The sequence below is a fragment of the Gobio gobio genome (genome assembly GCF_949357685.1).
Source record: "Gobio gobio genome assembly, chromosome: 2".
NCBI classification, from domain to species: domain Eukaryota; kingdom Metazoa; phylum Chordata; class Actinopteri; order Cypriniformes; family Gobionidae; genus Gobio; species Gobio gobio.
The window spans coordinates 66,488,370-66,506,233 of record NC_137098.1 but is presented as its reverse complement, the minus strand read 5'-3'; the positions used below and the strand labels follow the sequence as shown (position 1 = coordinate 66,506,233).

Below are 17,864 nucleotides of genomic sequence, written 5' to 3'. Positions count from 1 at the left end.
GATTCTTTGGGTAACCTCTATGGCATTGCTGTGAAAAAGCCCATCCGTTTAGAAGCTTCATATTTAAGGGTGCATCTACTTATGTATACTTCCCAGCACATGCGACTTGGCCTTCATAATCCCGGCAGTGGCTTGTTATTATGACACGGGGGCCGTTTCTAAATGACCTTCTCGTCCCCTTCCTCTCTGTCCTGATGATGTGGACAGGAGAGGATCAGTGTCATATCTATAATCCGGGCTCATTATAATGTCGCTGACACGTGATCACATGACTAACAAAGTGCAGTGAAGTTAGCTTTGACCTCAGGTAAAACATGGTTTAACCTCAAATGTTGGTTGAGATGGGTTGTTTAATCAAATGCATTCAAATTGTGGACAGAGACTATCAAAGAGAGCAGTTCAGTGTCCCGTTGAAGGAATTTAATACTGTTCATAACCTAACCATTTGATATCAACACTGATGTTTAGAGAGCTGACCGACGGATATGTACTGTACATATAGAATTTAACTTGTTTTATTATTTTATTTAATAATGCAATTATTTAAGCTATTTCACTATATTTACTAAACCCCGCAAAAATATCTAAATATATCAAAATATTCAATGACAGTGTTTGAGACAGATGTGAATGAAACGTTTCTAAATGCCACAGCAGTGGACCGTTTAATGAGGATATATATATGATATCTACAAATCCATCAGACATTAACAAACTCTAAAACACGACACCGTGAAGTCCCGAAGATGAGCTGAAACCCTCCTGTCGTCCTGAGAAACTCACATGACCCACATTGAAAACCCTCAATAATTCATGAGTTCTTAATTACGGTTCAGTGGGTCTGAGGGGCCGTTTACACCACACCGCTTACAACTAAAAACAAAAGATCCATTTGTGCTCGTCAAATGATTGAATTTCCAACGTGTTTTCGCTTCGGCGAGTAATGTAGCCAATCGCAGACATGTTTGTTGATCTCTTGAACGCATTGGCCAATCAGGATCCACTCACCGCTCGAGTGTTTGTCCAGTGCTGAGTTCTGCACGTCTCATGATGTAAATAAGAGCTTCATTGTGTCGTCAGCTTCACTGATTAATATAACGGGACTGTGTGAGATTGCGGTCATTGAATGAGTGACAGATTTGAGTGATTATAAAAGGAGCGCTCTTTGCTCGCTGTCTATGATAGAAAAGAGTAAATAGGCCTATAATATATTCAGAATTTGAATAAAACTTTTGTTTTCCATTCTTGACAAGCGTCCACATACACGCTTCAACACATTGGCCCATCCGCATATAAATGCGGGATTCACTCTCGAAATTATGATGACTGACAGGGATAGATATTTATGTATTTATGGATTGAAATCAAGCTTATATAAATGTCAGGAAACATGATTCCTGGCTGCATGTCAATATCCACAAATCACTGGATCTTTGGTAAGTTGTAAGGAACACTATATCGAGTCCAGCCTTTAGTTTAAACTGACAACCGTTTGTTTTACTCGCGGTTTCCCCTATTAACTCCAGGGGGCGTGTTTTGGCGGGAAAGTGACAATGCACACCCTCTACACACATGCACATGACGTCACTGTTTACACAGATTTGTGTTTTTTGTAGTTTACACGGAGACGGTAACAGTATCGTTTTGAAAAACTTGCATTTTGAAACCCATTTTTTAAAGTTTCAGGCCCCCAAAACAATCATGTAAACAGTTTTCTGCTTTTAGTTGCAAATGGTGTTGGTAAACGGACCCTTTATGGAATATTGATGGAGTAACACAATTGGAGGTCAAGGCCATTTTATAGCCTAATATTTCACTTGTTTTTTAACAATGCATTATGGTATTTGTCAATGAATGTTAAACTTCTTACAGCTATAATTGAGTTCATGTTTAATTAATAAATAAATCTCCACTGTGACTGGAATAGCAAATATGGTCACGCTTTACACATCCATCGCAAATTCACTTACGCAAAACCATTTCCTGTGGAACCACAAGTGTTTCGAAAAAGTGCTGTTGTGGTTTTTGTCATGTAGTGTTTTAGGAGAAAACTGCATCCAGAAATAGGCCTTGTACACTGCGCTAAAACTTAATAATAAGTTGTTTGAGGGGAAATGTGTGCTAAATGTATAAAAATAAATTATCCCTGTTGTGTTATGTTGTACATTGTACTATATATATATATATATATATATATATATATATATATATATATATATATATATATATATATATATATACATATATATATATATATACATATATATATACATATATACATATATATATATATATATATATACATATATATATATATATACATATGTATATATATATATATATACATATATATATACATATATATATACATATATATATACATATATACATATATATATATATATATATATATACATATATATATATATATATATATATACATATATATATATATATATATATATATATATATATATATATATATAGGCCTATATTTATATATATATATATATATAGGCCTATATTTATATATATATATATATATATTTTATTTTTTTTTTATTTTTTTTTATCTGTAGCCTAAATACAAAGATTACTGGAGTATATTTCAAAAGTAAATGCTACTTCATAATGTAATGTGTTACTTTACATTTTCTTTATTCGGTTTCTGGAGCTAAATATGAGAAAAGTTAAATATTGTTGGATCACATTTTGCAAATTTAAACAATAAACAAACAAACACACACTCTAAAAATGCTAGGTTGTTTCAACCAATGTTTGGGTCAAATATGTGAACCTGGACCACAAAACCAGTCATAAGTCTCATGGGTATATTTGTGGGAATAGAGCCATCAAGTAAAGATCATGTTCCAGGAAGATATTTACTGTAAATATATCAAACATGTATTATAGATGCCTTGCTAAGGACTTCATTTTGACATCTTTAAAGGCGATTTGCTCAATATTTCGATTTGTTTGGCACCCTCAGATTCCAGATTTTCAAATAGTTGTATCTCGGCCAAATATTGTCCTATCCTAACAAGCCATAGGCCTACTCATTAAAAATAATAATAATAATAATAATAATTTCCCTTATGAGTTATGACTGGTTTTGTGGGGTCACATATGGACAAACCCAACCGTTAGGTTTAAAAATGTCATTTAAAAATGCAAACCAACGGTTCTGTTTTTCCATATATGGGTTGAAACAACAGCATTTTTAGAGAGCAAGCAAATAAATAAGGAAAAAGGACAAAATTTAAAGGTCATAACTTCTTCAAACACGGGTCAAATTTCGAGTCTGACCTGTAAGAACCACAAACTGACCAGATTTTTAAAATAGTTGAATACTGGCCGAGAAGCGCGAAAAATCGTTAAAATCGTTATTTTCAAAAAACGATTTGAAAATATAACATGGCAACAACCGCAAGCCGCTAAAATCTTAAATTATATTTATGTTTTTCTCATTTAGCACGATAAAAAAAAAACCGAAATCTCTCTCTCTCTCTCTCTCTCTCTCTCTCTCTCTCTCTCTCTCTCTCTCTCTCTCTCTCTCTCTCTCTCTCTCTCTCTCTCTCTCTCTCGGTTGGTTGTGAGGGCTCGTCTTTCACAAGAGGCGTTGCTCTTCGGCAGTGGCGCTTCTCTGCAAGGCAAAAAAGAAATTTCCGCTTCCTGCACCGATAAACAACTAACGCAACTTGAGAGACACAGGCAGCGAGTTTGACGGCGAACCGCGGGTCCGACTGTCGCGTTCGCTATCACCGAGCCTCGGTCCTCGTGGACGGATGTTAGTGGTGCAGTAGAGGATCGACGCTCCGACAACAACCGCGTTATTCGGGTTTTCTTTCATTGTTTTCAAACATAAGGTTCCTCCAGTATGTCGGATCGGGGAGGGCTCCCGAGGACTGGAGGCGTACCGTCTCCGCAGCCCTCCAAGCCGATGGCGATCACCTCCAATCGGCCGGTGCACATGAACCTGTACGCCACCTGGGAAGTGGACCGATCGTCCCCGAGCTGCGTACCGAGGTAAGGCGCCTGCACACCGGGGAGGGAAGCGGCGATGCACCGCCGGGTAATGCTTGAGCTTCAGGGCTTTTACTTGACACTTATCCACAAACCTGGAGGGGAAACGATTGGTGGACATAACTAGATGTGATTAATTAGTAAAATGAGTGTAGGCAGTTTTTTCAACACGATGTACGTGTCGCGGTTTGCAGCGAGAGCGATTGAAGAAGGACCGGCGGCTCAATCTGAACACGACAGTGCGGTAAAGACAACCAGAGCAACTTCTGCTCGACAAAGAGCTGGAAGGGAAATGTTCAGACATGTATTGTCTTCCAGCCTGTCAGTGGTCTGGATTATCTGTCTGCAATGCTGCCGTAGAGCTTCATGCTTTGTTTCCCAACCTGCTGCTCAGGAAAACATTGGAGCAATTGATAGCCATCGACCGATATTGCGTTCTTAGAGCCGTTGTTGTTCAGTTCAGATATTATTATTGTTCAGTTCAGTACCGTCCTATTGTCATTTATGGTTCTTATTTATTTATTTTTTTATATTATTTCCCCAAATTATGCCATTTATCGGCAGTCCCAATATTGACAAATGGAGAACCGATTAAGTTGGAAGCAAATATCGGGAAAATATACTCTTCCCATTTAATGTAGTAATCCTGGTTTATCCTATTCATGCATTGTATTTCATCCTGGGAATAGTCAGAAAATATGTGTTTGTAATGTTTATTGGTGTAAGCATGTGTAAAGATCCATGCATTGTTGTCATCAGAATTGGGAATGGAATAGGTTTGGGATTCTGGAGAGATGCGTTTTATTCCAACCTGATGTTCTGGAAAATATTGGAGACGCGATTGACTAATATTGTTTTTATATATATATATAACCCTATTCCATAACCCTAACCCTATTTATAATAATAATAATAAATAAAACTAATATTTTTTAAATAATATAATTAAAGGCACAATATTTAAGATTTTTGGATTAAAATATCCAAAAACCACTAGAACAGTGTTTACCTATTTATATTGTTGACTTGTGTACTTACAGTATCCCAAATATTTCCATGGACACGGTCCGTGCGTCGCCTATTAATGACATTATACCCGCGTTACCCTCGATTTCCGGGGGAAATTTTTTATTTCGTAGAAACCATGGAAACACCAAAAACGCTTTAATATATAATGTGTTTTCTTAGACAGGTGAGAAACTGTACATTCATCGACAGAAAACTAATCATTGCTATATAACATATTATTGTTATATTATATTATAACTAACTTATTGTTTAAATCATATTTTGGCCTTAAAGAGGCGATATTAGGATTATATTGATGTTGTTTTTGGGTGTGCTAGAAGAGGTTTTCATGTTCAAAAACACATTATTTTCCCAAATTCTCCATTGTTGCGGCTCCTCTCTTCCCAGTCTGCCAGTAACGCTCTGTTTAGTTCCTGTCTCTATGTAGCCCCGCCTTCTGAGAAGCACACTGTGCTCTGATTGGCCCCTTACCATAAGCACACTACTAACTAACTCAACCAGGCCCCGCCCCCTTTATTTAGTATGCCTTGGGCGGGAATTATTTAAATGAGGAATATATCGTTCTCAAGACCATAATTGAGCCGTTTTTATGCTCAAACCGAAGCTAAAGATCCCACTAGTGCATTGTTTTCCAGCCTGAAATACATGTTTGCTGGGAATACATTGATGTGGTTGATCCTAGAAATGCTGCAGGGATCCATATGGAAATATTCCTGTGTATATTGGCTTGGGATGCTGCCATGGTAACTAGAGCTTCATGCTTTGAATTCCAGCCTGGTGGTCTGGAATATGTTGCAGTCATGGGGTAATCCCAATGTGTGCAGATTCAGGCATTGTGTTCTAATTTGGGAATGGTATGGAACTGGTTTGGGATGCTGCCACGGTAACTAGAGCTTCAAGTGTTGCATGTGCCCATCAGGTGAACGTGTGTGTGTGTGTGTGTGTGTGTGTGTCAGCGTTCAAAACAAATGTCCTCTTGAAAACCAATACTCCCTGTTGTTTTCGCCCGGAGTTAATATCGGCTACGGATACAGACAACACAGACACGTGAAATGGCCGCCCATTGAAGCTAATTGGTTTATTTGTATTAAATGCGTATTGATGGAGCGATTGGGATGGATCTGGGTTACGCCGTGCGCGCTTGTTTTGCGTGGCGTCACGCTGATGTATTGACAGGGAACGCTAAAAATACCCGGAAATATTGATCGACTTGTTGATGTTTTGTGTTTGGCCGGAGCTGATGGCTGTATTCAAAATGTAATCCATTAGCAGAAGAGCATAGCGCTCTCCTTTCCTCTACTATCATCTTGCTCTGCTATTAAATATTAATGCAATCTTGTTTTATGTCTAATTCAGGTGGACAATAGCCTGTAACTCACCCCAGCTACTTAATTAGAGCTAAAGATGGCATAGTGGGCGGCACAGGGCACTCGTGTGGCGCGGGTCTGATTTCTGACGGTGGTGTGGCTTTGTGTTCGTCACTGTGTAAACGTGTGTGTGTGTGTGTGAACTGGGAATAGGAGTGATTGATGAGCATTAAAGGGATAGTTCACACGAAAATGACATTTCTGTCATTATTTACTCTCCCTCATGTCTGTATGAGTTTCTTCTGCTGAACGCAAATGAAGATATTTAGACGAATGTTGGCCACATTGACTTACTTTCCATACTCTAAAAAATGCTGGGTTAAAAACAACCCAAGTTGGGTTGAAAATAGACTAACCCAGCAATTGGGTTGTTTTAACCCAGTGAATGGGTCGTTTTAACCCAGCGGTTGGGTTAAATGTTTGCTTAAAACAACCTAATCGCTGGCTTAAAGCAACCCAATAGCTGGCTTAAAACAACCCAATCGCTGGCTTAAAGCAACCCAAACGCTGGCTTAAAACATCCCAAACGCTGGCTTAAAACATCCCAAACGCTGGCTTAAAGCAACCCAATCGCTGGCTTAAAGCGACCCTATCGATGGCTTAAAGCAACCCAATCGCTGGCTTAAAACAACCCAATCGCTGGCTTAAAACAACCCAATCGCTGGCTTAAAACAACCCAATCGCTGGTTTAAAACAACCCAATCGCTGGCTTAAAACAACCCAAACGCTGGCTTAAAACGACCCAATAGCTGGCTTAAAACAACCCAATCGCTGGCTTAAAACAACCCAATCGCTGGCTTAAAGCAACCCAAACGCTGGCTTAAAACATCCCAAACGCTGGCTTAAAGCAACCCAATCGCTGGCTTAAAACGACCCTATCGATGGCTTAAAGCAACCCAATCGCTGGCTTAAAACAACCCAATCGCTGGCTTAAAACAACCCAATCGCTGGCTTAAAGCAACCCAATCGCTGGCTTAAAACAACCCAAACGCTGGCTTAAAACGACCCAATAGCTGGCTTAAAACAACCCAATCGCTGGCTTAAAACAACCCAATCGCTGGCTTAAAGCAACCCAATCGCTGGTTTAAAACAACCCAATCGCTGGCTTAAAACAACCCAAACGCTGGCTTAAAACGACCCAATCGCTGGCTTAAAACGACCCAATCGCAACGACCCAATCGCTGGCTTAAAACAACCCAATCGCTGGCTTAAAACGACCCAATCGCAACGACCCAATCGCTGGCTTAAAACAACCCAATCGCTGGCTTAAAACAACCCAATCGCTGGCTTAAAGCAACCCAATCGCTGGCTTAAAGCAACCCAATCGCTGGCTTAAAACAACCCAATCGCTGGCTTAAAACAACCCAATCGCTGGCTTAAAACAACCCAATCGCTGGCTTAAAACGACCCAATCGCTGGCTTAAAACGACCCAATCGCTGGCTTAAAGCGACCCAATCGCTGGTTTAAAACGACCCAATCGCTGGCTTAAAACGACCCAATCGCTGGCTTAAAACGACCCAATCGCTGGCTTAAAACGACCCAATCGCTGGCTTAAAACGACCCAATCGCTGGCTTAAAGCGACCCAATCGCTGGTTTAAAACGACCCAATCACTGGCTTAAAACAACCCAATCGCTGGCTTAAAATGACCCAATCGCTGGCTTAAAACGACCCAATCACTAGCTTAAAACGACCCAATCGCTGGCTTAAAACAACCCAATCGCTCCGTTAAAACAACCCAATTGCTGGCTTAGTCCATTTTCAACCCAGTTTTAACCCAGCAATTAGGTTGTTTTAACCCAGCGATTAGGTTGTTTTAAGCAAACATTTAACCCAACCACTGGGTTAAAACAACCCAATTGCTGGGTTAGTCCATTTTCAACCCAACTTGGGTTGTTTTTAACCCAGCATTTTTTAGGGTCCATCAACTGTCTGGCTACTGACATTCTTCAAAACATCTTCTTTTGTGTTCAGCAGAAGGAAGAGCTCATACAGGTTTGGAAGAACTTGAGGGAGAGTATTAATTTTTGGGGGAACTGTCCCTTTAACAGCACGGTAACGGCCCTTGGCCCAATAATGACCCTGACTCACGGTTCAGTGAATAAGTCAAGAACCGCTCTGGGCTGCGTTTCCCAAAAGCATCATAAGATGGAGGAGATAATGGCCACCACTGGCATTAATGGCCTCTGCTTTTGGAAAGACAGATTGAAACCAGTCTTCAAGGCCCTGTTCTGGGCTGGTGTTCAGATGCGTCTTGTCGATCGGATCACCAGTAGACGAGGGAGACGCATTCCTGATCACACCAGGGCCCGTATTCTAGAAGAATCCTCTCAGAAACATCCTGATTTACCTTCTTAACTTCTGCATGGGAGTTTTAGCTGAAGAGTGATTCAGGACTGATCTGAGAGCAACTCTTATCTTCGTGAGGAGGCGGGGCTGAGCCCATGGCTGTGATTGGTTGGTTGTCCAAGAAGCAAAAAAAAGAGCTCTTTTAACCCTCTGGTGCTCTTCGTTTAGGGGTTGGTCATCTTCCCGGTCATAAGTGACCGGACACCTAAAAACTTAACTTCCTCCACCCCAGTAAAACCAATGCAATTTATTTTTCTTCAATAATATTTTTTCTTTTTAATTGTTTTTTTTTTAGATAATTTGATGGTATTTTTTAATATGTATGCAATAATTATGGTCTATTTTTGCCATTGAAAATTATACTTTTTTTTAAAAATTTTATTTATTTATTTATTTATTTTTATTATTGCAGTATTTCAGGTTAAAATAGAGACTAGGCCTTCCAAATATTTTTTTTTCTGAAGGCAGATTAGCGCCTCTTTTGGAATTATTTAAGAAATCCTGCAACCATGGGTGTCACCACTAGAGGTCTCAATGGAGAGGCTTGAGGATTCACTAGTTCTCTTTTGAACACAATTAATGATTTTTTATATATATATATATATATATATATATATATATATATATATATATATATATATATATATATATATATATATATATATATATATATATATATATATATATATATATATATATATATATATATATATATAAAATGTATATTTAAAAATTCTCAGACTATTTATTATGAAGTTTTAGATATTTTTTTGTTTGTTAGAAATATTGATTTTTTTCTGTGAATTTGTGTTTTTGCAGATTTCCCCTTCATTTCCTATGGGGGTCATTTTTGACCGTAGAGCACAAGTGGGAGTATTTTTTTACGACCACTTAGCATGCTCGAATCATGCCCTCAATTTTTTTTTGTGTGTTTACATACCTAATGCTAGAAAAGTCACAAAGTTTCATATCATGCCGATGAAGCAGTGATTTTTAACATTTCAAAAGGGTTAAAGGAACACGCCGACTTTTTGTGACTTTAGCTTATTCACCGTATCCCCCAGAGTTAGATAAGTCCATACACACCATTCTCATCTCCGTGTGTGCCATAACTCTGCCTGACACACACACCGCTAGCCTAGCTTAGCACAAAGACTGGAGGTGAATGGCTCCAGCTAGCCTAGCTTAGCACAAAGACTGGAGGTGAATGGCTCCAGCTAGCCTACTGCTCAATAAGTGACAAAATAACGCCAACATTTTCCTATTTACATATTGTGTTGTGTATAGTCACAGCGTGTACAAATAACAAGGTTACATGTGAGACAGCCATCTTATAAACGTACACACACTGGGGACTATATTCTCAGACGGCGCAGCACTGCTCTACTTCTGCGGAGGGATTTGTGTTCTAGACCGTTTACACCTGTCTTTAGAGTCGTCCACAGCTGATCCGATCCACCGAAACACATCTTAATACCCAAATGTGTGAGTGGGCCTTAAGGACCGTTCCCGAATCCCAACGCTGTGAGTGGCTGTAGCATGTGGGCCGTCATTTGTATCCGTGTGTCAACCGCTTTGTTGTCGCAGGTCTGTCATTTGTCTGATATTTGTTAAGATAAAATCCCTCCTTACAAAAACCCCTGAGCGTCTTTTGGCTGCTGAATCATTGATCGGTGCCAAAGGCCAGCAGGAAGACAGATTGACACCTCATTCAACACAAACAACAACAACAACAACACATTACAGCGAGCCTCAGTATGCCATTATATTCACACTTCTGCCATTCACTTCCCCAGAAAACCTGCGATACAGGGAAGCAGCCAAATGTTCAGTAGTTTAGTCTCTGAAAAACACAGCCTCAAACATCGACGTCATTGATATGGCATTGATTCTCACATCTGTAGTGACTGAACGAGACGCGTCATTGCTGAAGTCTGGACAGGAAGGTGGGCTTGGTTTTAATTTCACTCTGTTCCTCACACAAAGCCATCATACGACTTTATTTGATTTGGATAATGGCGCACAAGCCGTATGGACCATTTTATGGTTGTTTAGTGTCTTATTACAGAATGACAGATGTAAACACTATGAAAAGAGCTACATGAAGATCTTTAAAGAGGCGATATTATGCCCCTTTTCAAAGTCTTGATGTTGTTTTTGGGTGTGCTAGAAGAGGTTTTCATGCTTGAATGTTCAAAAACACATAATTTTTCCCATTTTCTCCTCTCTTCCAGACTGATCTCATGAAATGGCGTATGTATGACACACCAATTCGCTATACCATTTTGGCGTGCTATCAAGACGCATAATCGCTTTTTAGCGTGTTTATCAACGCCGTTTCATTCTATCCCCCTACACTGCCCCTACGCCTAAACCTACCCATCACACACACACACACACACACACACACACACACACACACACACACACACACACACTGCCCCTGCCCCTAAACCTACCCATCACACACACACACACACACACACACACTGCCCCTGCCCCTAAACCTACCCATCACACACACACACACACACACACACACACTGCCCCTACGCCTAAACCTACCCATCACACACACACACACACACACACACACACACACACACACACACACACACTGCCCCTGCCCCTAAACCTACCCAACACACACACACACACACTGCCCCTACGCCTAAACCTACCCATCACACACACACACACACACTGCCCCTACGCCTAAACCTACCCATCACACACACACACACACACACACACACACACACACACACACACTGCCCCTGCCCCTAAACCTACCCATCACACACACACACACACACTGCCCCTGCCCCTAAACCTACCCATCACACACACACACACACACACACACACACACACACACACACACACACACACACACACACTGCCCCTACGCCTAAACCTACCCATCACACACACACACACACACACACACACACACACACACACACTGCCCCTGCCCCTAAACCTACCCATCACACACACACACTGCCCCTGCCCCTTAACCTACCCATCACACACACACACACACACACACACACACACACACACACACACACACACACTGCCCCTGCCCCTTAACCTACCCATCACACACACACACACACACACACACACACACACACACACACACACTGCCCCTGCCCCTTAACCTACCCATCACACACACACACACACACACACACACACACACACACACACACACACTGCCCCAACCCCTAAACCTCCCCATCGCAAGAAACATTCTGCATTTTTACATTTTCAAAAAAACATAATTTAGTATGTTTATAAATCCATTTACATACACGCGGATAGCTCAAAATGCGTACAGATAACACGCCATTTGGCTTTAGAAAGTGGCGTGTATGTTTACGCAAAGTCATGATGTCATGTTCCAGTCTGCCAGTAACGCTCTGTTTAGTTCCTGTCTCTATGAAGCCCCGCCTTCTGAGAAGCACACTGGGCTCTGATTGGTCGGCTGGACCAGTGTGTTGTGATTGGCCAAACTCTTCGAGCGTGTGTGGGACATGCCACGCCCCTGAGCACGAGTTTCAACACACTAATAATGCTGCGTTTACACCAAACGCGAATAGAGCGCCAAAATCACGTCTAGTTGGACGCTTGAACATTTTGAATGCATTCGTGCGTCCAAAAGCAAAATAGACGCACGCGCATTCAAGGCGCTCCAGGAGAAATATGTCATAAAACACCACTCTGCCTCTTTTCATTTTCATTAAAAATATATATTAAACATTAATAGCCACACAAATGTGGTCCAGGCAACTCCTACATTATCTTCACTGCATGCATATTTAAATATCCTTAAAAAATACAGTTATGAAACTTCTCTTTGCCCTCAGTCAAAACGATTAGGCAGACCACAAATGATGATTCATGAGAGCAAAGATCGGCCGTTAGATCCACACGAGACGAGCCACTACAGGCCATCAGAGCAGCGGCAGACGGCAGAAGGACTGGCCGAGGAAAGGCTGCTCTCGCTGGGGTTAATGAGCGCTGAGCGCCGCTGATCGCCTGGATCTCACAACTACACAAACACAAGATTATTTTTTTTAAATAGGCGCTCTCTTTATAAATAAACCACAGATTTGAGCTTTAAACAACTACATTCTCACCTGAAAAAGTCTTAATTACATTTTGTGACACAATAGTAGTATTTTTAAATTATGCGGAGTTTCTCATCACGTCACTTTACCACATGACAGCAGCGAGCAGGCTCCTGATTGGTTAACGTAGCGCGAATTGACGCCAAAGTTCAGATTTTTCAACTCGGGCGTCAGACGCGAATTCGCTTCAAACGCCTGAATGCACAAAAAGCACCACTCGCGTGTATCACGCAAGACGCTCAATTTGCGCGAACTGGACGAAACGTGTCTATCGCGCCGCAGGAGCTCCAGACGCGCGTCAACGCGTCTTTCCATTGACTTCACATTGAAATCACTCGCTCCTGATGCTCTATTCGCGTTTGGTGTGAACGCAGCATTACTAACACAACTAGGCCCCGCCCCTTTATTTAGCGTGTGCCTCGGTCGGGAATTATTTAAATTAGGAATATATCGTTCCTGAAAGAAAACTCTAGACTATAATTGAGATACCTTTTTTATGCTCAAACCGCAACATTACATACTAAAGAAAGTTAAAATTGTACAAAAATATAATAGAACCCCTTTAAAAGACAAGAGCGTCAACTATTCCTTTCATTTGAAAACATTTGCGGTCATTTGAGGCGTATTTGCATTGCGTTTGGCACAGAGACTCTGCTTATTTCCTGTTCGTCTGCATCTGTTTCCCTCTGCAGTCTGAAGCCTGGCGATGTCACATCCTTTTGTTTGCTCTGCCACTGATTTCTGGAGTCACGCTTTGTTCACCTGATTTGATTGCCGAGCACAAAAAGAGAACAAATGAAGCCGACAGTCTGAGAGACGAGGATGCAGATTTCACAGTGAAAATGTGTGAGGGAGAGAGAGAGAGAGAGTGGGGGGGAAGATGGGACGAGGGAGGAAAGGTAATTGCTTCTGCCGCAACATTCGGAGAGAGGAAAACGAAACTGTGTCACCCACCCAATCAATACCGGCAGGCCGCCACTGGAGAAACTGGTCTGAGATCAGTCTGAAATTCAGCTCACCTTGATATCTACAAGAGCGAACAAAGAAAGGGATGACATCAGCTCTGGAAGTCAATGCCAAAATCCAACACATGTTCTTGGTTTTAATGTGAACCATTTATCGTGCAGATTATTCAAAAACAAAATCCCTTCAAATTATCAAATAAAATCGCACACCAACATTTAAACTATAGAATTATATTATTTGGTGTAGGATTTGTTTATTATTATAATTATTAATCAATTAATAGGCTCTACATTACAGGGATTTATTTATGTTTATTAATTTGTTTATTGTTTTTATTTTCATTATTTATTATTCTGCGTTGCATTAAACCATAAACACCCCATAATAGTTGTATTCATTATTTTTATTTATAATATTTTAAATGAGCTTTTATTTGTTTATTTTTACATTTTAGTAATTTTGTGCTTTTGTCATTTTTATTAGTATTTGTTTTTTATATTTATTTTTAGCTTTATTTGATTTATATATATATTTTTTAGTACTTCAGTTGAAACTTAATTTATTTTGCTTAATTTAGAAGATTTTTGGCCATTTTTATAGCCTTTTTTAACAGATTTTTACGTAGTTTTTTTTTATCTAATATTTTATTTTATTTCATCTTTATTTTAAATTAGCGAAAGAGTTTTTAACATTTTGATTATATATATACACAATAGCAGCAGTGAGGCTCATTGCTCGTTCAGTAAGGCGTGTGTGAACTAGTGTTAAGTGTTATTACACTCTTGACTTGCCCTTGCAAGATCTGCCTCCCCTTCCCGGGAAGTGTTAGGGAATTTTCGACAGTTGCATTATGGGTAATCTTTGCTCGGGCTGCCATGAAGTGAACGGAGATGTGAGATGCCTGACATTCTTCTCCATCCTTTAAATGGGGAAATTCTTGTGACTCTGCTTCGGGGTTATTGTCCCTGCGGTGCCGTCGCCTCCCAGCAGAATCCCATCTGCCCCTGACACAGCTGATTAAGATGGACTTTCCCATTTTGTCGTTCTTTCTTTCTTTCTTTCCCTCGCTCAGGTCGGGGATTCTTCTGTCTTTCTCAGAGTCAGGTAGATCGTTACACTCTTCAGAGTAAAGACTCGCTGCTTTGCAGTGAAGCCGTGATCGTAGATGGGTTTATATATTTAATATATTTAAAGGCAGCGGCTATTTACACTGAAAATAATCAGATAGTTGTTAGATGCTATTTATACTTATAAATAGTGGCAGATACTATTTTCACCTGGGTGTTGTTGTTGTTGTACATTAAACAGTGTGCAATAATAACAGTGTAAATTAGGGCTGTCACGATTCCTCAATTAAATCCAGAAACTCCATTTAAAAAAAAATCCTTGATTGCAATTTTTCCGTGTGGCGTATCCTGGGAAATACAGGAAGTGACGCATTCCACAGATGAGAATCCATGAACTGCGTTATTCGACCGCTTTAAGGCTGCACAATGGGGAAAAGGGAGTAGAGTGAGCTCAGCAAAAGGCGACTGCAAACTCGGATTGATTTGCATCAAAACTTTGTCACGTGTCTTACCTGTACACTATTGCTATTGTTGACGATCAGTCGTCTTCCGTAATTTTGTCTGGCCCAGTCGGACGTCTGTGGGTTTGTCTGGCTGTTTGTCTGGCCCAGTCAGACGTCTGTGGGTTTGTCTGGCTGTTTGTCTGGCCCAGTCAGACGTCTGTGGGTTTGTCTGGCCCAGTCAGACGTCTGTGGGTTTGTCTGGCCCAGTCGGACGTCTGTGGGTTTGTCTGGCCCAGTCGGACGTCTGTGGGTTTGTCTGGCCCAGTCGGACGTCTGTGGGTTTGTCTGGCCCAGTCGGACGTCTGTGGGTTTGTCTGGCCCAGTCGGACGTCTGTGGGTTTGTCTGGCCCAGTCGGACGTCTGTGGGTTTGTCTGGCCCAGTCGGACGTCTGTGGGTTTGTCTGGCCCAGTCGGACGTCTGTGGGTTTGTCTGGCCCAGTCGGACGTCTGTGGGTTTGTCTGGCCCAGTCGGACGTCTGTGGGTTTGCCTGGCCCAGTCGGACGTCTGTGGGTTTGCCTGGCCCAGTCGGACGTCTGTGGGTTTGCCTGGCCCAGTCAGACGTCTGTGGGTTTGCCTGGCCCAGTCGGACGTCTGTGGGTTTGTCCGGCCCAGTCGGACGTCAGTGGGCGGAGTCAGTGTAAATAGCCTCTGCCAGCAAGGCGAGCTATTTGCATTGTGATATATGTATGTATGTATGTATAGTATGAGATACATTTCATTTAAGCAGCCTATATCTCATTTGCTTTTAATATTATTTATATTATACACACCGATGGGCCAAACGTTACGATCTTTAATGCATCCATTTGATCTAAGAATGATTTAATGCTGAAATATGCTCATGTCTCCTGAATGACACACACACACACACACACACACACACACACACACACACACACACACACACACACACACACACACACACACACCATGCACTGTGTTTCTGCTTTTGATCTCTGGTTTGACCTGCATATATCAGCTTTATTTCCCTGCATCAGCTTTGTTCCTGTCACTGTTGTCCATGTTTATGTCATCATTATTACTGTTATGAAACCATACACTCTCAATGCAGAACCGAAAGAAGCAAAGCCACTGTGTTTTGTGGACGGCACGCCGTGTGCATAAACTGATGCATAAGAGAGAAAGTGGAGATACTGGCCGCCGCATGCACTGTGGCACAACAGTCTGCAGTCATGGGACTCGATCGCAAAACTACTGACGCGCGCCAATCCTGAAGCTTATTATGAAGGCTTAACGCCGACACCAGAGCCGTTCACTCAACACATGACACATGGGTGTGAGGAGAATACTTTCTCCAATTGCATTACAGTTAAACCATCGAAATACATCGACCACACACTGATGTCCCGAGCCTGACGGTCTGATGTGCTTCCTGTGATGAAGTGTGTTTTAATGAATCGCACACACACTCGTGCGACATCAGGCCAGCGACACACTGACCCACTAACACAGTGAGACGGCAGTCACATGATTCACAACATTAAGATATGACTGATGAAATCACAGACTCAAGGTCAGCTCTTTAGCTCACATCCTCATTCAGTTTTCTCAGATGTTTGATCAGTGCAGTAAATCTGACCGAAGCTTTCGCACTCGGTGGCTCAGGAACTCATGATAGAAAATATAACAGCCGTTTTTATAACCAGAAATCAATTATTCTGATTCTGATTTTGATTGTTATTTTAGCATCATTTATATATGTTTATAGTATTTATTAATATTTTGGGTAACACTTTATTTTAAGATGTTACTTCATGTACTGACTATAGTAATAACAGTAAATAATTACAGTAACTCACCCTAACCTAACCATAACTCTATAGTAAGGACATGTATTTGATTAATATTACTCAGTACTTATTTGAGTGTGTGCAATTGAACTACATCACCCGAAAATAAAGTGTAGCCATATTTTGTGTTCGCATTTATTGTTATATGATCAGTTTTCATTTAATTTTAGTTTTTGTATAGCTTTATTATATACCTATACTTATTTTCATTTGTAATTATTTACTGTTTTATTCATTTAGTACTTCAACTTAAGTATGAGTTTTTCATCTAATATTTATATCGTATTGTATTTTATTAACAAAAATTATTTTTAATAGTTTTAGGTAATAATAACACTGGATTCCAAATAATTATAATTCAAACATTTTTTTAAATAAGAAAATGGCGGTTAAAGACCTTTTAATATAACACTTATACATTCTCAAAACATTAATATTGCATAAGTCTTAATTCTCACTGCAGTAATGTGTGAGAGTCTCATTCCTGTGTCGACAGATGATTTAAAAAATATATATATTAAAACGAATTAAATTCAGATTCCAAATAACTGTTTTGGAAAACCATTGCATTTCCTGTCACGTTTGCCTCTGGATTGAGTCACAGTACAT

At 40.5% G+C, this 17,864-nt stretch overlaps 1 protein-coding gene across 2 annotated transcripts in view; it reads left to right on the top strand.

Annotated features, from left to right (window-relative positions):
- The first annotated feature begins 3,602 nt into the window (after positions 1 to 3,602).
- Positions 3,603 to 17,864, top strand: part of pacs1 (phosphofurin acidic cluster sorting protein 1) — a 63,462-nt gene continuing 49,200 nt past the window's right edge. For both annotated transcript variants that reach the window (XM_079810848.1, XM_079810847.1), the window contains exon 1: positions 3,603 to 4,026. In XM_079810848.1, the coding sequence (XP_079666974.1) occupies positions 3,878 to 4,026 (149 nt within the window). In that variant the 5' untranslated portion in view covers positions 3,603 to 3,877. The remainder of the gene's footprint in view (positions 4,027 to 17,864) is intronic.